At 38.9% G+C, this 21,579-nt stretch overlaps 1 protein-coding gene across 3 annotated transcripts in view; it reads right to left on the bottom strand.

Moving 5' to 3' along the window:
- The window catches only part of lig1 (ligase I, DNA, ATP-dependent), a 29,342-nt gene extending 8,241 nt beyond the window's left edge, over window positions 1-21,101 (bottom strand). Inside the window, exons 1-20 of one of the 3 annotated variants that reach the window (XM_017699149.2) lie at window positions 20,958-21,101; window positions 19,973-20,035; window positions 19,037-19,214; window positions 18,738-18,906; window positions 18,457-18,582; window positions 14,960-15,256; window positions 14,707-14,815; window positions 13,388-13,483; window positions 13,214-13,270; window positions 12,583-12,641; window positions 11,508-11,621; window positions 11,196-11,362; window positions 10,889-10,965; window positions 10,699-10,790; window positions 10,322-10,421; window positions 10,143-10,228; window positions 9,882-9,997; window positions 6,656-6,751; window positions 5,822-5,932; window positions 448-519 (exon numbers count right to left, since the gene is read on the bottom strand). In XM_017699149.2, coding sequence (XP_017554638.1) covers window positions 448-519; window positions 5,822-5,932; window positions 6,656-6,751; window positions 9,882-9,997; window positions 10,143-10,228; window positions 10,322-10,421; window positions 10,699-10,790; window positions 10,889-10,965; window positions 11,196-11,362; window positions 11,508-11,621; window positions 12,583-12,641; window positions 13,214-13,270; window positions 13,388-13,483; window positions 14,707-14,815; window positions 14,960-15,256; window positions 18,457-18,582; window positions 18,738-18,906; window positions 19,037-19,214; window positions 19,973-20,035; window positions 20,958-20,974 — 2,202 coding nt within the window. In that variant the 5' untranslated portion in view covers window positions 20,975-21,101. The remainder of the gene's footprint in view (window positions 1-447; window positions 520-5,821; window positions 5,933-6,655; window positions 6,752-9,881; window positions 9,998-10,142; window positions 10,229-10,321; window positions 10,422-10,698; window positions 10,791-10,888; window positions 10,966-11,195; window positions 11,363-11,507; window positions 11,622-12,582; window positions 12,642-13,213; window positions 13,271-13,387; window positions 13,484-14,706; window positions 14,816-14,959; window positions 15,257-18,456; window positions 18,583-18,737; window positions 18,907-19,036; window positions 19,215-19,972; window positions 20,036-20,957) is intronic. The other 2 variants (XM_017699150.2, XM_017699151.2) reach the window with 2 other exon arrangements.
- Between the last annotated feature and the right edge of the window lie 478 nt (window positions 21,102-21,579).

Raw genomic sequence — 21,579 nt, 5'->3', positions numbered from 1 at the left:
TTCAGTTAGTTACTGTAAACATGAATACACACATTTGTATCTAATAAGAATCATTCTTGACAGCTCTTTCGAATTCTCCAGCATCGTGTCCTTTCTTGCCAGCTAATCAATAGAGATCTCTATTACACTGGCTGTCTATCATTGGTCAGAAGCGGTTATTAGGACGAGGTCTACAGTAGCATTCTGACAACTGAAGGAATACTGAGTTTATCTAATAAAAGAAAAGCCATCCTGTGTGCATCATCTTCAACTATTGTATGATAGCAGCTGTTAGCAAACTCATGCACCATACATCTGTGTATTTCTCCAGAGTTCAGTAAAAACAGATAACTAACTTATGAAGTGAAAGATTGGCACTGAAGCAGGCAAACACTAAAGAGAAAGAAAAAGAAAAAAAAAAAAAAAAAAAAAAAGTATTTCCATCTTCCCTCATTATTATGCTCTTACCTCACCGTTCAGGTACAGGAGGTCGAAGGCATACACACACACCTGCACCTTTATCTCAGATGCATCCACATCCTGCAACAGACACACTCATTAAAAAACAAAAATCATGAAATTCCTCCCACACCCTCTCCCCCTCACCATCTGTCCACACCGCTTTCTCTTTTCTCTCACCTCTCCTCCCTCTGTACCTCAGTCTGCCCACTCCCTCCATCATTTATCCTTCACCTTTTTATCATCTCTCTCTGCTCCTCTTCCTTCCCTTCCCCTCCCAACTCCCAGCCCACCCACCACCTCTCCAATGAAGCATCAATTAGGGTTTTTACTTAAAGCATTCATGCTTATTAAGTTCCTAATTAAAACAAAGACCAAATAAAAATTAATATTCTTAAAGTCAAACTCCTTGGTAGCATGCCGACTGGGATTACATTCCTTGCCAAATGTAGACGGAGGCTTGTAAGCTGACTTGCCAACTCTTTCTTGCCAAAAGAGAACTTTCTGGTGAAATTGAACCTGTAACTGCTCCCAACAAAAAGCCCACCTGAAATCCATGGCCACAACAGCAGCTCAGAGATTACACCTGTAAGGTCCGTTTGACACATACTACCTTAGTGTAACATAAGTGATGCAGCAGCACAACTGATACAGCTCGCATACACAAACAGCATTGACACTAGGGTTGGAAGATATAACAAGGTGTACCGCAGCATTTAAAAAAAAAAAAAAAAAGACCATATTTTAGAATCAGTTACACTTATATTTTAGAAACCAATTGGAGGTGTCTGAGCTCAGATAGGTGGTGTTGACAGAAAGAGGGGAAAATCCGAGCCAGGAAAAAAAAAAAAAAAAAAAAAAAAGCTTGACTTCACTCCCTCAGATTTGACTCATCACCATCTATACTTGTGTCCGTACTTTAGCTAACCCAAAATGAACATGTTCTGTGGTGAGCAGAGCTGTGATCATGCTAGCTAAGGCAATTCTAATCAGCTCCTCTCTCCCAGGTAGCACTACTGTTTAACATTTATCAATAGATGGTATGACATTTACTGAATGATTGAAACGCATGCAGAGCGTCCACTTACCTGGTGACCGTATATACGAGCAACATTTTTTATAATTTAAAAAACTTTTAAATAACACAGGACAAGATGGCACAAACATGGCATTAAACACTTATACATCAGTATACTAGACCTTCAAGAGTAGGATTTAATTTAAAAAGATGGACACCATAATGAAACGCAAGGTGTGAAACAGGCCTACTATCATAATCATAACAATAATACTGTGTAATGAGTACAGCATTGGAGCAATTCAAAGTAAGTGTAGATATTCTGTTTCAAGACTGAATACTGACCTGATGTATAAGGTTTTCAGATGTTTCGATAAGTTTCCAACTAGGGCCTAACCATTTAAGTGTTACCATGCCAAGGTGTTAGCTAGAAGGGTGTATTGACCCCCAGCATTAGGCTGTGGAGCAATGAAACTGCATTCCTCTTACACACACACACACACACACACACACACACACACACACACACACACACACATATAGTGTGTGTGCGCAAGAGGAATTCTCAGTTTTAAATAACAGCACTAGGGTGGAGCTACCTACAACTCCTTCTAATTTTAGTTTCCCCTCATTGTCTGGAGCTTGCAGGTTCAAATCCCAGTCCCATGATAATTGGCACATTACGGGTGATATCTTCACAGAAACAGACAATGTTGTGGGCGGTCAATATTGGACAGCCAATCTCTCTTGCTCTACTTTCCATAGCTCTGCTAAAATCGTTTACAGAAAGCACAGGCAAAAACATTACTTGTTGGCCTGCACATAAATAGCTAGGATAAATTCAAGCTCAGTACAGAATAACACAAATTCAATATCACATCTACTACTTCAGTCTTCAGTGAAGCTCTTAGGCATTTAAGTCCTTAACCAAAGAATCAGGTCAATCAGGGGATAGGGGAAGAAAAAAAAAAATCATCAGTAAAACCAAAAAGGCAGAAAGGCTGGTCTCTATTGCTGAGTTTCTTAGCAGGAACATAAAAACAAAACAATTGGCCCATCTGTACCCATAAAATCTAAGAACAAATTGCCAGAAGCAGGATCACACATTTCTTCAAGACTTTCTAGCCTTAAGCTATCTGAGAAAACACTAGTGTGTGGGAATCAGCCTATAAAACATCAGCTTCCTAGGGGTTTTTTTGTTTTGTTTTTTTTTGCCTCCTTTCTTTTTCTTCCCCCCTCCAAACACCTGATCTAAGAAATTCAAAGAAAACAGAAGCCATGTAACACTCAGGATTACAAGTTTAACAACGTAAAGCAAGAAGCGCTTGCCAAAGCTTTCTTTGTCTGCATCTGTTGAACTGTAATGGTACAAGACAATTGATTTTGTATTTTTCAACTTTTTTCCCCCCACAGAAACATATACTGTGAAATTTGCCTTCTATATCGTTATCATTTTCCTCCATATAAAAAACAAATGCATATAAAAACACACAGATGCAAAGAAGTTGCGGTCAAATACTTTGTGGCACACCTGTAGGGTTTGAAGTTCTTGCTAAGCATCACCAGCAGTGGTCATGATATTGCTGCCACTACACCTCCGGCTACAGGCTCGCTTCTGCCAGATGTAGAGTTTAAACTAACAACCCTCCAGCCGTTACAGGAACCACCACCACCACCACCACCACACAACAGGTTTTCAAGTTTAAACCTGGCAGACTTAGAAGCTCAATCATTGAGGAAAGGCTGTCTCTGCATGCAATACTGTTTTTCAGTTTTACTAATACATTACAAATATCGTGTGCTGAATTAAAAGCATGAATGAGCAGTAATGTTTGTATTTCATATAAAATTTTCTTCTTTAAATTTTCCCCAACTTCCTTTGTGTTTTTTGACAGTCACTTAAAACAGTCATAGTTTTGGAAAATGTCAAACAGTATCATGCTTATAAACAAAGTGACCATACCTGGGTCCTTGTTTATAAAATATTTGTATGCATGGCTTTAATCTAAAAAACGTTGTGTGTAAAAATTCATGTTAAAGGAATGATTTATTCATTTGTAAAACAGAATTTCAACGTGTAAGAGAGCACATATTGACACGTTTCCAACACATGATTTTCAGGAAGTCAGTTAAAGGAGATCAAAACAAATTAGAGTGAGGCCGAACTACCTTTACCCATCTACTAGATTTTCCTCCTAACAAATCTAGCCTACATCATTAAAGCCCTGTAAGTGTTCAGTTTAAGATGAATTTCTAGGTAACTAATGGTTGATAGTTAACACATCAAGTCATGACAAACGTTTACTATGGCAACAAGGTTAACTTATTGCTGATGGATTTAAGTTAAGCTAAATTTTGCTTCTCATGTTGCAAATTGGACTTTTCCTCCAATGTCAGTCAGTTTTCTTGTTTGATCATTCCAAGTTACATATTTATAGACAGAAGCACATAGCTGTATTTAATAGGCAAACTGCCTGCACGTGCCCCTCAGCCATGCCAGTCAGTGTGTCAAGTTTGTGCTCCATAGACATGCGCTTCTTACAGATATAATTAGTACAATAATTTCCATTGCAATCACACAAAATTTTCATAATTTAAATACAAACACAAATTACACTGATTTGTCCTTTTTCTTTAACACACTACACAGGCAAATTAATTTATTCATTATACTGCAAGTTAGCACTGCATTCCATGTTGTTTAATTGCGCTGTGTAGTGTACGTCTTCTCTTGTACTGTAAAACATGGGCTCTGCGCGAATTAATGTTATAGCCCCTGCCTGAGTTTGGTTTCATCACACTGTATTTGTCTATGGTGGGGATGACAAAGTTCTTCTTCATCTTGACTTCAACATATAAATTACATTTAACCAGTTCAAAAAGTTGCATTTTGAGAGTAAGCAAGTGATGTGTTTTTGTACAGATGCAAGGACTTGTACATGAATTACCTAATGGATGGCGGGGTAGGTGATACGATAATGTCATGACAAATTACATCACAATATGCTTTTCTGAGCTTATTATGGGTATTGTCAGTACTTCCACAGCACTGACCAACTGTTTCACTAAGCCTCTAGAACCCACATAGGCCTCTGGTCACTACTGTATATACATGCATGGACATGATTTAATGAGGCAAACTTTGACAGAAAACAAGATAGTTACATTAAACATTCATAAGGATTACACTGAAGATCATTAGTATTGTAATTTAAAAATTGGCTAAAGAGGTGAAATACTACAGAGGCGAATCACAGTTAAAATGAACCTCAGCTTGAGTCATTTTTTACAATAAAATGTTTTATTTTAAACCATGATCAATGTGCAGGTTTTATTTGAAACTGGGTTGTGTTGCACTTAATTGCACCACTTAATTATAAATTCAGATGAACAAATCTGTAATTAAAGACAACCTGCATTTAAAACTTAAATTTGACATTGATTTTGATTGTCCACCATGGATCCAGCAGTATAAATAGGAACAACATTTGACACTGATTATCAACAGTTTCTTCTTCCATCAGGAGACAAAACTAGCATTGGGCTAAATCAAAACCAGCTCACAAGCAAAGAGGGAATTTAGAGATTCATACAGACCATTATTAGACTTGCACATAGAGCACCACAACAATTTTAGCCAGCACTGAGAACACTGCTGAAATTATACACAAAAACTGTTGGTAATTCAAATAAAAATATTTTATATACAAAAGCTCTGTTACTCCGTATGTTCCACAATTACTCCAAAGTAAAGCTTAACGCTGAATTTCATTAGAGTAGTGTGTTAAGCTATCTGCCAAGCTGTTTACTGTAGATCAACTAGTTGAACAAAACCATGATCACATCTGAAGTACATTTAGTCTTCAGCTGTTTACTTCACATACATGCAATTTATAACAGCAAACATTCATACATTAGCGATTCTGCATGCGTTTTTTCTATTTCTGTAATGCGTAGAAAAATTTGTTAGGGAATCAGGGAAAATACTGAGCCTGCTAGATGTCAGTAAGTGAGTATGTGAATTACAAGCTAGGTCCCTGAGATGATTTGCATCCAATAAAGCCATTAATGTGTGATATACATATGTTTTCTGTTAAAATTAAAGGATTAAAATTACAGTTTGAATGTAATCCTGTTTTTTTTTTTTTAGCTTCAATAAAGACATTAAGGGCAGCTACTGATGCACTGTGCCTGTTTTAACCTATCACAGGTGAGGAAAACTAAAAATCTTCATACACACTAATAGAAAATATTTTCTACAATTATCATCCATCATCAGTCATGACATTGTAGGTCTAGTATACTGCCCACTTATTGGATGACAAGCGGAAAGGTAAAGAATCCTCATCCTCTCCACTCTCTTACCTTCCTCTTGCGTGTGGTAAGGACCTGGAAAGGTTGGATCTGTTTTTTCTCTCTGTCCCACGCAACAGCCTCTGAGTCCAACACACAGCAACGCACTGATTCCTTCTTTACCTGAGAGAAAGTGAGTGAGCCAGAAATTGAATCAGACATAACTCCACACACACAGCTTTGAATTATGAGCATGTGTGTAAACTCACTGATAAGGTGAATACAACGTCTGGGTGAACTACAGTGGTTGTATCTCAGTGTGTGTGACAGAGACAGAAGAGGGGGAGCAAGAAGCACACACACACACACACAGTGGGAGAAATTAACACAATAAAATTGAGAATGAGTATGTGCAGACTTGCTGATAAGGGGAGCACCAGGGTGAGCTGCTACATCAACGCGGGTATACGCGCCATACACTCAAAAGACCAAAGACACACAGAGACAGGCAGGGAGGGAGGTGGGGAGAGGGAGAGAGGGGGAGAGAGAGAGAGAGAGAGAGAGAGAGAGAGAGAGAGAGAGAGAGAGAGAGAGAGAGAGAGAGAGAGACAGAGAGAGAGAGACAGAGACAGAGAGAGAGACAGAGAGACAGAGACAGAGACAGAGACAGAGAGAGAGAGAGAGAGAGAGAGAGAGAGAGAGAGAGAGAGAGAGAGAGAGAGACAGAGACAGAGAGAGAGACAGAGAGAGAGAGAGAGAGACAGAGACAGAGAGAGAGAGAGAGAGAGAGAGAGAGAGAGAGAGAGACCTTGTCTGTGTCAAGGACTGGAGGCTGTAGGCTCTAGGAATTCACTGCTGACTGCTAATAGCTGCATGCAAGAGCATGCGCACGCGTATGTGTGTTACCTGTGGAATTCGCAAGATGATGTCAGGGTATTTGCTGGTGTTGTCCTCTTGATTTCGGCTAAAAATACGAACCTCTCCATTTTCAAGAATATGAATCTGCGAAATCAGAAACGCATCTAAAAATCAATGACAACATCAAAGGATACCTGATTCAGTCAAAAGTTGGAAATCCACAACTCCATGGACACAAATGCTCGTCAGAATTATTCACAACACTGGTGATGGGAACATCTAATGAGTTTAAGGCCTCTAAAAGTTCTGTCACAGAAACATATTACATTAAATGGTTATAAATATACTGTCTAACGTCTGAAACATTGTAATAAAGATAACTTCAAGAAAGCTTTGGCCAAAAACATTTTTTAAAACGTGAGTCGCAAGGCTGAGTCAAGTCTAAAGTCTCAAATCTCAGGAGGTGCAATTTTGTTTGAAGTCTCCAATCTTAATGAAACGAGTCCAAAGCAGGCATCAAGTTACTAAGATGCAAGTCCAAATCAAGTCTAGAGTCGCTGAAGTGCAAGCTTGACCCAGTCTCACTGGTGCAAATGTGAATCATGCTCGAGAGTCGCTGTGGTATAAGTCTGAATTGAGTGAAGTCGCTGATAATCTGGATCAAGTCTCAAGTCTTTAATAATAAACTCTATTTAAGGCTTATTCATCATTAACAATCAAGCTAAACTTGCTATATTATCTAGATAGGATGCACTGCAGTACATACAAGTTTAAGTCAAGTCTCAAGTCTCTGAAAACAGAGACAAGTCTTGAGTGTCTGAATCGCGAGTCTGAGGCTACGTTTACACAGCAGGTAAAAGTGATCCAAATCTGATTTTCTCACCAAATCAGATTTTTTTGTTTGCCTGTTCACACCATTTTTTTTTTTTTAATGTGACCCATATGCAACATCAGATTGCGCTCCTGAACCAACCCACATGCGCAAAAGAACAACACTTTGTTGTGCTCGTCCAGAGATAAACAGTCATGACAACTAGCGAATGCCTGGAGCTTTCAGTTTCATCTTCGCCAGCATCACAGGAGCGATTATGAAGTTCGAATGGTTGACAGCTAGGCTCATCACCCAGAACGTGTTGGGAGTTCACCATAAAAAGGGCACGTACTGCTGTGTGTGTACCCGGTTACATCCCTGAAACCTATAACGTCCATTTTGAATGAATTCAGTTCCATCTCAGGGTACAAGGTGAACCTACAGAAGAGCGAATGTTATACAGTCAATACACTGGATCAATCCAACATACCCTTTAAATTTGTTCCAGCAAGTTTTAAGTATTTGGGAATACAAATTTCATGTACTTTACCGTCTCTCTTCCACAGCAATTTCATTCCATTACTGAACAAGGTCAAGGACAATTGGATCTACAGGAGGTGGAAATCTCTTCCTTTATAGTTATTAGGCCGAATTAACACCATAAAAATGAAAGTTCTGCCTAAATTTTTATTTTTGTTTAAATCTATTCCACTCTATTTACCTAAATCCTTTTTTAAAGAGCTAGATCAGCTCTTTACTACTTTTATCTGGGACGGGAAGTGTGCAAGGGTCAGTAAATCAGCTCTGCAGACGTTTAGAATAGATGGAGGTCTGTCCCTGCCCAATTTCCTATTTTACTACTGGTCATATACATACACAAAATATTGCATTGGCTCCAATCTTCAAAACTCTTGTGGTGCAAATTAGAAACTGAATCTTTCCTTCTCTCCTCCCCACTTGCACTACTTACCTCACCTCTTCCACTTAAAGCCTCAAAGTTATCCAAAAACCCATTAGTACTATCTACAATTCGTATCTGGTCTCAGTTCAGACAGCACTTTAAGTTTACCGCTCCCTCCATATTAATGCCCATTCTGAACAATCACCTATTTATTTCATCATCATGGGATCCTGCCTTCACTACTTGGCATGACGGGTATAAAATCCTTTAGCGACCTCTTTACGGATGGCGTTTTCAGAGCTTTTGCAGATATATCTACAGAGTTCAGCCTGCCCTCTTCACATCAGTTTAGATACTTTCATATCAGACATTGTGCTCGTTCCCTCTTCCCAGATGTTTTGAATCCTCCCACACACCAAACATGGGATGATCTGTTGTCTCTGAACGCTTTTTTAAATCCTGTATATCCAGGGTGTATTTACATCTTATGGACTGGGAGGATTTGCACACAAATAAATCTAAAACTGCCTGGGAGGGTGAATTAGGCCTCTCTCTCAGATCTCTGGTGGAATAGGGCAAGTCGTGCAGCACTTTTACGCACTGCGCAAGGCTTCAGTTAATCCGATTCAAAGTTTTACACAGAATTCACTGATCCAAATCGTCCAAATTTTATCCCAACACAATTAGCGATCAGTGTGACAGGTGTTTGATCTCTCCTTGTGACCTGAGCCACATGTTTTTCTACTGTCCCACTTTGCAGAGGTTTTGGTTGAACTACATTGATACCATGTCAAAGGCTCTGGCAGTTGGGTTAGATGTCTGCCTTTTGCTGGCAATCTTTGGCCTTACTGCCCAATCATCCACTTTCACCCGAAGTCAGATAGAGATTCTAGCTTTCACATCCTTGATGGCAAGACGTCGCATTTTGCTTTTGTGGAAATCTTCATAACCACCCTCTATTAAATCATGGTTACAAGATGTGAAAGCAAGGACTTGTATATGTTATCAATGTTACCATCTTATTTTTATTGTGATTGTTGCTCCTGCTTTGAAATAAAAAAAATTGGAAAAAAAGGGCACGTTATTTGATCACGGCCACTTCTTTAGATCGTGTCCTCGGATTCTTTCAGCTATTTTGACACAGCCGCTCCAGTTTCCTCCAGAAGCGCCCAGCCGGTTCGTTCGAAACCGTTGGATTTCAGTACCACATATGAAAACATCTCAAATCGGAATTGAAACTGAAATGTCAGTAACTTTCAAGACAAGTTTTTACAGCATTTAGCAGAGGTATACTGCGAAAGTCACTTTACAACTTTGAGTACCCAGAATACAACAACGATTGTAGTGTACGTATATACATACATTTCACAACTTTTTCCAGCACTTAATTTACCATGGTTTTTCCAGGCCTGAAAAACCAAAATGCTACTTGCCATGACTTTCATGACCACACGAATCCCTTACTTTCTAAGTCTGAAGCGTCCCTATCGCTGCATTAAATGTCAGACATGAAGGACTTTGGCTCCTCCTAGTGGTGTGACTACTAACACACACGCACTCACCTGTGCTCTCTCTCCATCATATTTGTACTCGCACGTGAAAGCAGCCTCATCAAACCTCTTCATCACCTCGCCCACTCCTTTAGTGGGGTGAGCCAACATGGGCCTCAGGGGCACACCTGGAAATAATACACCCATGTTTCACAGTTTCAGAGTGGCCCTTATTTCCTCAGTAATACAAACATGATGTACACCAGAGAGTTAATCTCTCAAAAAGCATGGAACTTTAAACACACACCAGCATTTGTTCTATTTGGTCAGTACCTGGAGTGAGCTTGCAGTGATTGGGCAGCTCATCTATGCCTTCCTTTAACAGGACAGGAATGATGACATCATAATTTGGCATCTCACTAGACAGGAAGAAAAAGGCTGGTTAAACAATCATCCTTGAAGGCGGTCTAAGCTCTGTGCCAGTTTTGAATAGTCAATCAATCAATATGTACCAGTAAGTCTGTTTTAGAATAAGTCCTTTCTCTTCCAGCCATCCTCTACGACTCTCTGTGCTCATTCCCTTTCCTGCATCAATTACACTCGGAGGAAACTCTGAAAACACACAGAGACCATGAACAAACAAGCAAATTTACAAAAACGTGCATTCATAAAATGTCGCAAACATCAGCATGCTAAGTGGTAGTACATCCTGTGAAATAACAGTACAAACTAATGTCTGAAAATAAAGGTCATTTCGAAAATGACAAGCCCTTTCCAGGTTTCTCCCCCCTTTTGACTGTCATATGAAAAAAATTCTCTCCATGGCATTATTTTAGTACAAGGTCAGTGTGATATCATTCAATGTCAACTGAACTGTAGTAGCATTTACCTTGACCTGGTGGAGTCAGACACACAGCCTGACTCAGAGCTGCTAGAACACTCTGTTCAGCCAATCCGATCCTCAACTTCCCTGCCAATGACCTGTCAATCAAAGCATACAGCCATGATGATCTACATGCAATAAACAAAACATGCATAGGGTACGTACAGCAAATATGAAGGTCAAAGGCATTACTGACCGCACAATGTATCTGGCCTCTGAAAAACGACAAGCCACAAACAGACCCTTAATGATGTCGATTTTCTTATTCATGGCCTGGAGAGAGGGGAGGAAAAAGGAAATGATACAAGATGTGTGAGAGAGAGTGTGAGTGAGAGAGTGAGTGAGAAAGTGAGAGAGTGAGTGGAATTTAATAAAGCTAAATTTTTTTGTTAGCTTTTATTTGTTTGGCAGTGTTGGGCCTAGAAACTGGCACAAAAGAAAGCACAATCAGCAACAATTTTTTGGGGGGTTGTCAGCAGAGTTTCAGGGGTCTCTGCACTTACTGAGTTACCACTCATGTTGCCAATTTCCTTCAGTTTGCTGAACACGCCTTTCGCCGTCAGATTTGCTGGTGCAAACATCATTCTCTGGTTGCTACGGGAACTCTCAGCCACCAACCCCAGGTCACCTTTTTCCTGGGCCTCTGCTTTGATTTTGTCCAGCTGTCGCCCTGGAAATGACCAACAGTTATTCTAGCTGAATGTCAGCAACAAACATGGCCAAGCAGGTGCGGTTTTTAGATTATTTCAGGGATTCTGGCCAGGTTTCTAAAAAATGGAATGTTTAAGCTCAGAAGTGTCTGTCATTCCACTGACCAGTTGCCTGAGCAACGGCTTTCATCAGCACCGTCTCTCCGACACCTAGCTCTAGCCCCTGGTAGGCGGGGCCAAGCTGATTTAGGCACAGGTAAACACAGCACAGCAGATCATCTACAAAACAAAAAGATCATTGACAGCAAACAAACAATTAACATTAAAATAGTGTGCATTTCATTTTGCAGGAATTTTTTGGACTACATCATACATTTTCACGTATTAATATCATACACACATGTACACATACATACACGCTCAATATTTAGGTCTCAAAAGCAAAATTAACAATATTCTGACGACGATAACACGATGACAATAAGAGTTTAATCACTTCCATCTTTTTTCTGTACTGAATTCTCATTCCACTCAGGGTAGAGGTCTGAAGCACAACTGCAAAAGTGTTTTTTGCATGCAGTTACAAATTTCTACCAGAGAAGTCTCCAAATCGCCAAAACTTATACAGTACAGCTTTAAATTTTCAACTAACAAACACTTTTATTGACCATTATTAATTTATACATATTTACGAACTTCACCCAGTAACCGCTCGTTCCACATCTCATATGGCCACTCAAAAGAAAGAACATCTCAAAATTACCAGAAAGGGGGGGGGGTTGCTTTTACTATTAATAATAGTTGCAGTAAGAAACTCTAAATACATCAGTGAACGCTAAAAAAAAAATAAAGATGGAAGCATCAGCAGACGTACTTGAACACAAGAAAATGCTGCTATTATTATGTCTTTATTTCTGGACAGTCCCTAACTTTGAAGCAGACAATAGGCCTAGACAGACAGACAATGAAATGCTGTCAGATCATCCATGTTATGCTCTATGAGCCGAACTGAAAAGAATGAAAAACTATGAATGTCCAAATTCCCTGTGCAATCCATCACTTTTCAACACTGACACCAAACTCTCCCTCTATTCATCATACACAGCAAAATAAAGAAGGGAATAAAAGGATGGCTTCCCTCTGCACCGATATTCATCAAATTTCTCATCTGCCAAAAACACAAGCGCAAAAATCTGAAAGTGCAACCCAGACAAACACACACACAGACACAAAGACACACCTGAAGAGAGCAGGATGACAGATCGGAGCAAGTTGGACAGCGTCTCAATGTTTCTCAATCTGGTAACAAGTGGGGGGGGAAAAAAAAGAAAAAAGAAAAAGAAAAAAAAAAGACATTACTCATGCAAACTCTTCAAAACACTCATTACACACTCACAAGTGATATATCAGCTGGCCAATATTGACTACCCCTGTTTTTATCACTATTGGCGAAGCCATTACACATATTAGACATTTTTTGATATGGCAGCAACTTTGGTGGATGTGCCACTAAAGAACTCCATAAGAGGCACTCTTTGTTTAAATAAGACAACAAAACACACTAAACTGATATTGAACACAAAACAGAATCATGGTTAAAGTAAAAACCTGCCTAATACAGCCAGACCTAACGCTCAACATGAAAATAAAATTAAAACCTAAAATATAATTTAAATTATATTGGCCAATATTTATCAAAGTTTGTAGCATCTTAAAATTGTTATGCATCAGGCCCTAATACACATCAACTTTACATAAGGCTTTTGATGTTGAAATGATGCATTAAATACACCATTATCCAATCACACTCAAAAGCCATTGCTGAATGACGATACTGACGTGGGGCGTGTTAATGAAAATGAGAATTATACCTGCCAGAATCTTCCTCAATCTTTTCAAAGGTACGAGCAACAGCAAGATACGGAACTCTGAGAAAGACAGAGTGAGAGCAAGAGAGAGAATATAAAATATCAAATAGTTGAAGAAACACAAAAAAGTATGCAATAGTCAAATGTATGTTTGAGAACAACAGTAAAAGTGTTTACTTTTGGCCCCTCTTCCAGCAGGCATCATTAATAGGATGGTATTGAGCTTTTGAAGGATCGTACTGGCTCTGATTTGCAGGCTCCACTCCCCTTTCACTGTCACAAACATAAAACCTCAAAACATTACTAGGCCACACAGGTTAATTCTAAAATATGCTAACATCATTGGGCATTTCAGCACTATGTTTACACAGTACTGTGAAAAAAATCTGAAACAGCCAAGAAAAATAGTTCAGAACTAGATATCTGGGGCTCCTCAGTGGTGCAACCGTCTAAATTTTGGCCCTCACATCAGTAGATCATGAGTTCGATCCCTAGTAAAGCTACAGCCATTCGTAGCTAGATCAAGAAAGCACATTTAGCCTCACTCTGCCTGGAGGATGGCACCACTTCTCCCCACTAGGATTCAGCACAATGCCAGTAACAGAACTGGCACTTTCCTCAGAGCTGTCCAATGATGTTGTATTAGTGCCCGTTTGAAGGTCGAAGACTGAGCTAGCTTTTGTCTTCCCAGCGCTGGTGATATTGTGTGATTGGAGAAATCCTAACTAGTGGGTGGAACTGGATATGTCTAAACAGAAAATTCCTTTTAACATTTAGTAACTGAAAATACCAACTGATCCAGTTTTGAAAGAGGAATTTGTCATTCTTCTGTTTTCAACTACACAACCGTACATGATCTCAATATCATATTTTGGCCCTCATCATGCCTCACATGTATGAGACAGACAGGCCAGTTAGGCACAACTAATTCTGCAGCCATGCTGTTGTAATGTGTGCAGAGTGTCTTGGCAGTGTACAACAGATGCTGGCTTTAGAACTTTACGTTGGCAACAACCTAGATGGTGCTTTACTTGCTTGGCCCAGAGAACATGACGTCCATTATTTCAATAAAAACTTGAAAGGCTGAGTCGTCAGACTACAACACACATTTCTGCTGTGTATCAGATCAAAGAAATTGGATGTTTTTTGGATGTTACTGACTTATGGCTTCCACTGTGCATAGTACACTCTTAACTTGCATTTGTAGATGTAGCAAAGTGTACCTAAACTCATGAGAAACTATTTATCTGACAGAAGTAAGCCTTTTTAACACACAGCTGTCTGAAAGATCAAATGTCACAGGCATTTATGCTTTTGGACAATGAAGTGGACAACTTGTGAACTCTTGTCTTTGTACTGCTTACATTTAGATAGTCCCAAGTGGATTTACAAAGCTCTGCTTCCTGGTTTTATTTGCATTTTACATACTGTCGAAAGTTTTTTGGAATTAAGTTTGTATATTCATTTCCCACTATAAATTCTTACTGCAGTCTTACCCTTTTCCTTTCTCCTCAAGCACAGCAACAGCCTTCCCTTCATCCTTCTTTTTCTCTCCATCACTCCTTTCTTCTGATTTTTCCAGTTTCACTGCAGCCTTTCTGGGTGCTACCAAAGATGGAGGAAAGAACAGAGGAGAGATTGTGCAGTTCAATAAACAGAAATGCAGGGAAATTTAGAAAAATGGAAACTGAAGACAAAAGAAATGGGAAAAAAAAAAAAAAAAAAAAAAAAAAAAAAAAAAACACTCACCAAAGAAATTGCTGATAGTTTTTTTCTGAGCAGATGTATTCACCCCTTCCTTTGTTAATCTTTCAGGACTGCATTTTTCTTCCTTCACTTTTCCCACCTGTCCAGTCTTCCTCTTCACTTCATCTTTCTCTTCATCCTGTTCAACTTCATTTTCATCACTTTGTTTTTTTGTCTCTTCTTTCACTCCACTGCTAACTTCTTCATCCATTTTCTCACCCTTCTTCTCCTTCTGTTCCTCCTCTACGGTCTTTCCATTTACATTCTTTTCCTCAAGCTCCATTGCCTCTTCCTCATTCCCTGCGTTCAGGAAAATACAGCACAAGAAAACAGGAAAGTTAGAGAGCCTCCTTCATGCACGTAGAGGTTAACATTTGGAAGACCCTCATCAACTCATTCAGTGTAAACATTTACTTTGTTGGTTGGGTTAGTATGGAAGCCCTGAAAGGCAAGTAATTCACATTTCATTCACTTACTCTAAAGTTGCGATGTGTTTGACTAAATTACAGTGTCAGTATTTTGAACTGTCCATGACAATATAACAGTGAATATTTAGTTCTGCGGTATAGTGAACTGCCAAATACCAGCATATATCAGATCACAGCATCCACGTGTTTAAGCTTGATAGCCTCAGAACTCAGGAAAATGCTAAGATTTTGCAAGATATAAATTTAACCATGTCACTGTTAACTGATTTCTCAACAAAAGATTAATAAAATTATCCTGTTATTTCAGGAACAAAATTTGTCAAGTAGTGACAAGGACTTAACTTACTAAAAATCTTGAAAAAAATCTAGAATACAATTTAAAGAGTAGGATTTTATTGATACTGATTTCAATACTGATGCTGTTTATCAATATTGATACATATCAAAAACATTATAGACATTACAACTTGGTGCAAAAAAATTAAAAGATGAGAAAAGGTTCGACAGTTATTGTATTGTTTCTGCAGAAAAAAAAAGTTATATTGTTTCCTGAGTTTATATGTTATTCCTACCTTGATATCCATAACCATTACAAAGCAATATTTTTATATTATGTGCCATCTTTTAAATTAGAGAGCGAATGCCGGTCTAGCTTGAACCTAAAATGAGTGTTAGAAGGGGGTGTGTAAGTGTGTGTGTGTGTGTGTGTGTGTGTGTGTGTGAGTGTGTGTATATATATATATATATATATATATATATATATATATATATATATATATATATATATGCGGACATTTGATAATGTGCCTCTGGAAAGACGCTGCTAACTAGGGTTGAAGGCTGTGGTCCCTATAGCTGAAATAGGACTGTTCAATTATGGCAAAAATCACTACTATTTCTGTCAATAATGTGATCACAATTATTTAACACAATTACTCATTGACTTTGGAAAGATCAAACATATGTTGAACCAAAAAAATAAATAAATATTCAGACAAGTACACAAACTGGACATATTGCCTTGTGGTGTAGACACCACCATGTGTTACATCTTGCACAGTATTTTCTATTGCTCAGCTGAGTCCTTGAAACCTAGATATTTCCAAACAGCAGAATTGGTTTTACTCTCCTTGTAGGAGCGCAACAATTCTTAAGTTTCATGATAGAATACATATTGCCGTTCTGCATCTCAGTATCTCAGTACGTTTTTGATACAGAATTAGAAAAGAATGCTAACATAACTTTTGCATTTATTTACTTATTCATTCATTCATTCATTCATTCATCATTTAATTGGTCAGTCCAATATTTTATCCAAAAAAGAGACAACAGTGCTTTCTGAAGGAATACACGGCAAAATGAACATTCTTAAAACAAATCTTGTAAATTAAATGTACAATACAAAAGTGTAAATCACAACTTGTACACACTGGGCCTGGGAGTGTCTAAAAATTATTAGCACAATATTTACTAGTTTTTAAAAAAATGCTATTACTGATAATATTGTCACACAACCAAAAGCTCCCACACCCTGTCCAAAAGACCTTAACCTACTTTCTATTCAAGACTACATTTTATATAACATTAACTGTTTTAAAGAAAAACTCCCATATTAAATAATGTGCTAACAAGTAACCCAACACCGTTTGAGACCATCTTCATCTGTCATTATAATAAGTGCTACTAATCAGAGAAACTTTCTCTTTAGGTTAATTTTGCATGTATAAACTGCGCACGTCCATTTCGGCCAAACAGCCTTTCTTGAAGATTTAGCTTTCCAGTGTTGCTTGGCGTTGATTTCTGTTTAATGATCATATGTGCCCAAGGCTTGATTTGTGAATAGTAATATGAATTTAAGAGGGAATGGGATGGGATGCAATATCAGCAAACCGTCAGCATTCAGAAAGCCTCGTGACCCATCATAAGTGTACTAAACTGGGATATCAAAGTGTTCCCAAACAGGAATCGAGTATGAATTCACATTGCTTTTCCCAGCTAAATTTCTCTGCTCACCATTTCAAACATCTTCGTTAATCAAATCATACAAGGCTGAAAGCTAAACTTAACTTCTTGAAAGTTCAAATGTTCCTGAGGCATCTGAATAAAACTGCTTCACCATTTAAAGTGGAACAGTATACTCCGGTGTGCTGGCAAATAAGACACTAAATCCAGCTTCATCCAAGGAAGGTGAACCAAACTATTTTTTTTTTCCAGGCATGGTTAAAGTTCGTAGGAATATCTTAGGCAGTGCATATTGTCCCATGACCCAATGCAGTGCAAAAAAAAAATTTTTCTCCATTATCCTGTTTTTATAATCATTGGAAGCCAAAATCAAGATAAAATTCTATGAAACACCCAGCTCTAGTTGAAAATATTGCCAACCATAAGCAGTACAAAATTAGTTACCCCTGACAGTCAGGACAGCTCACACCAAGTACAGACTTAGGCTACCTATCAGTTAGCCACTTATGGTATACTAGCTACTGGCTACCAAGCATACCTAAACCAACTGGACTCCACTGAAGTGCTATAAACCTTTCACAATAAACTTGCTAACAGCCCTGTCACTGTCACAGTCAGGGTTTTCTTTTTATTGTATCACTTTCCCTCATCTCCCAACAGAGAACAGGTTGGACTATGGTGTCTGACTTGTGCTATCTACTGATGAAACTGTGGCAGCTGCTTGCCTGATGTTGTCTATGGGATTATTTAGGAACAGAAATTAGAAGATTAAAACCAATGCTAACTGGGTCCATGAAGCTGAAGTCAAAAAAATTATTAAATGGCGCAACAGTTACATTCTGATGCCTCAGGCTTTATAATAAATACTGCACCATTTAATACTGCAACGGGAAAACTTAAACAAGTTCAACAACATTGTGTCCTAAACTGCACAAGAGTTTTTTTGGTTTTTTTTTACCAACAACATGTGATACCTTGACTTAACAAGGTCAAAACTCATTTTGTGCTCTTAAAACACAACCCTATACAAGAGAATTTTCCCCAACAGAAAAATCCACTTTCAGGAGCATGACACATAAAAAGTCACAAAAACATTTTAACCAGTCTCACCCGCCTGGTCAGCAGATTCTTTGATCCGTGCTCTTTTACTCTCCTGCCCTTCATTCTCTTCCTCCTCCTTCTCTCTCTCTCCATAACTCATGCTGTCCAACTTCCTCTTGGGAAATTGCTTACGAGCTAAAGAGAGAGAGACACAATAGTATGAAGGCAGAAACAAACTTGGTTAAGAACAAGTCAAATGTAATGATGGACTGGCTTTAAAAAAAAACTGCAAACAACAGATGCATTTTAATCAGATATCCAGAAGCATAAAAGGGCAGACAGACACTGACCAGTCTTGCGTTTTGGGATGTCACAGGGTGATGTGTATGTCGGTGTAACAGGTGTTCCAGGGGTGCCTGAATCTGCTGAAACAGCAGGGGTGGCTGGGGTGACGGGGGTCGTTGGCATAGTAACAGGATTTGGCGAAAGCGGGCTGGGAGTGACCTTAAAAACATCAGTCTATGAGCAAGTAGTATTAGAAATCAGAACCAAAAGCTGGATTCAAGGTTGAAGACCACAGCCCTAAATTAAACTCTAAGAATGTGCTAGTAAATTTTGATTGAAAACAGGAAAACAAAATGCGTTGTACTTTCTCCTTGTCTGGCTTGGCTGCTTGGTCCCTGTCCTGTATGGAGGCGACTTCTTGCACTGTTGGCTCGTCTTCGTCATCACTATCTATGATTGGTCGGCTGCGTCTGCTTGTCTTCTTCACTGGGGAATCACATTCTCTCTCACCATTCTGAGTTTTGAGGGGGCTTTTAATTGGTCTAGAAGAAAGAAAAGTGACCACATAAGCATAGCAAAAGAAGGATTAATAGTAATTCTAATGATTGGCAACGTCAGTAAAGATAAGCAAAAAGGATATGAAGAAACATTATTCATTGATATGCAAAGAAATTCAGGCCTTCAGCAGGAAAAACTGCTCAACTTTTTAGCTGTTGAATTCAGATTCAGATTCCTTAATTGATCCCAGGGGGAAACTGCAGCTGTTACAGTTGCAGCCACATATGTAAAAATAAACACTTTACTAATAATTTAAGACAATATAGAGAAATTTACAGTATGTACACAAGATTTAAGTACTTACGAGTATAGTAAAGGGGCAGTGATTGTGATAGTAATGTGAAATATCAGGTATGAAGCAGTTACAATTATTTAAATTAAGTTAGTGTCCCTCTGAATTATTGCACACACAATTGTTATTATTGCACATATGAACAGCTTCGTATTGAGTTTTGTGAATCACACACTGAGGAATTATAGAGTTTGATGGCCACAGGTAAGAATGACTTCCTGTGGTGCTCTGTGGTGCATTTTGGTGGAGTGAGTAAATTACTAAAGCTGTAATAATTGCAGAGAGCACTGTATACCAAAGCTAATTACTCTAAGGAATAAGATTCCTTTGAAAGCAGCTCAAAAATTTCTAAGATGTAACTTGCATTTCTATCATTCTACAAAAAGCTAAAACTAAGCATCTCCTTCAAGCATGTAGACACTAAAGTTAAACCAGTGCGCCTTCACTTACTCTGACTTCCCTTTAACCGGTCCATCATTCTTCTCCTTACATTTCATTGGCTGAAAAAAAGACCTGAAGAAGCACTTCTGGTTAAAATGTGAGAAATTGCCATGTTTTCAATCTCTCCTGCACTGGGAGAGCGACAACATTGTTAAAGGCTGGGGAAAAAAATCTGTAAAATACACAGAAGTTCGTGGTTGGTTGTTTCGGCCTGTTGTTCTACAGCTAATAATTCTGTCAAGCAGATGCACTCAGTGTTATCTCTAAGATTAATGCTACCCGACAAAATATCGATACCAAAATATTGTGTGAGCCGCAAAGCATAAGTTGGCTTCCTACCCGCCAGCTCCTCCATCAAATTTTCCCGTTCCGCCTTAAACGGCGCAGCAGTTAGTTAACTAGCTAGTTAGTTGGTTAACTAGTTAGTTAACTCGCTAGTTAACTGCATAGTTAGTTAGTTAGTTAGCGTCTGCACCATTTAGGATGGAACATGGAATTCGAACAAGACGTTGGCGAATAAAAGCCCATTTTAGCCTCGTTAGCCGGCTACGTCGGCGGACTGACTAGCGTTAAACAATTTTTGATAAACCAAAGTCTCAAACTAGATTACCCTACTCCGAATCAAACACTGTTTTTCTTTTATGCAGACCTGCACAAAAAGACAGCCCGTTAGCTAACGCTAGCTAAGAACAGTTAGACTAATGTTACCCGGCGAGGACAAAAACACATCCGCTTAACACACTTAACGCTAAGACTTCCTCTGTAAAATAAACACACGCCGAAAAGAATAAACATATATAACCTAATACTACACTACATATCACGAATAACGTGATGTTTAACGTGTTCTCAGAACAGTTCCAGCGTGATAACATAATAGCTAGCTGAGTTGGCTCGCTGCCGCTGCTGCTGCCATCATATTAAACACACACTAATGTAAATTCATCTGCGTTCACTATCCGCAGAAGAGAGAATAAAACGAACAAACACTCACGCTATGTTCCGCTGCATGTTAGCTGTGGAGTAAATGCAGTTCAGATATTCAGATACTCCTTTTTCTTTACCGTAACGTCGGTATTGACATCCGCCGTGCTACGCGCGCTCAAACCCGAACCTTTCGGCGCCAAAGTGACGTCGACCGCTCGTACTGGCCGTATCCGACTCATGAACGAATCGCAGTTTTGAACCGGCTCGATCCGACTCACCAATTCTGAACCTTTGCTACAGGATCTCCAGCAGACATCTGTCTACTCTGGACGAAGGTGGAGGAGTGGGGAGAACGGCAGAGGGGGAATTTTAATTGAAAAGTAGGCCTTATGGAAAATTGGGGCCTTCTTATAAGTTCCAATGTCATCAGTTTTTATACTGATGTCAATTAGTTAACTAAGACTAGTTAACTGGAGCATATCCTGATAGGACAGTGCCAGTTAAATTATTAGCTATCACCCTGCACTTTGTAATAATTTATTAATTAACCAGTATGCTTTCGAACAACATGCCAAAGACTGTAAAATCTGAAAAAACAATGAAACGCTAACTTTTAGGGTAGTTTGACGCAGCCAACGTTGACTACTGATTGAACCATACACTGAACCAGATCTTTGACTCACTAAAGT

Source organism: Pygocentrus nattereri, chromosome 19 (genome assembly GCF_015220715.1).
Source record: "Pygocentrus nattereri isolate fPygNat1 chromosome 19, fPygNat1.pri, whole genome shotgun sequence".
Classification (NCBI taxonomy): domain Eukaryota; kingdom Metazoa; phylum Chordata; class Actinopteri; order Characiformes; family Serrasalmidae; genus Pygocentrus; species Pygocentrus nattereri.
Note: the sequence above shows the minus strand (reverse complement) of the source record. Positions and strands in the feature narration are given on the sequence as shown.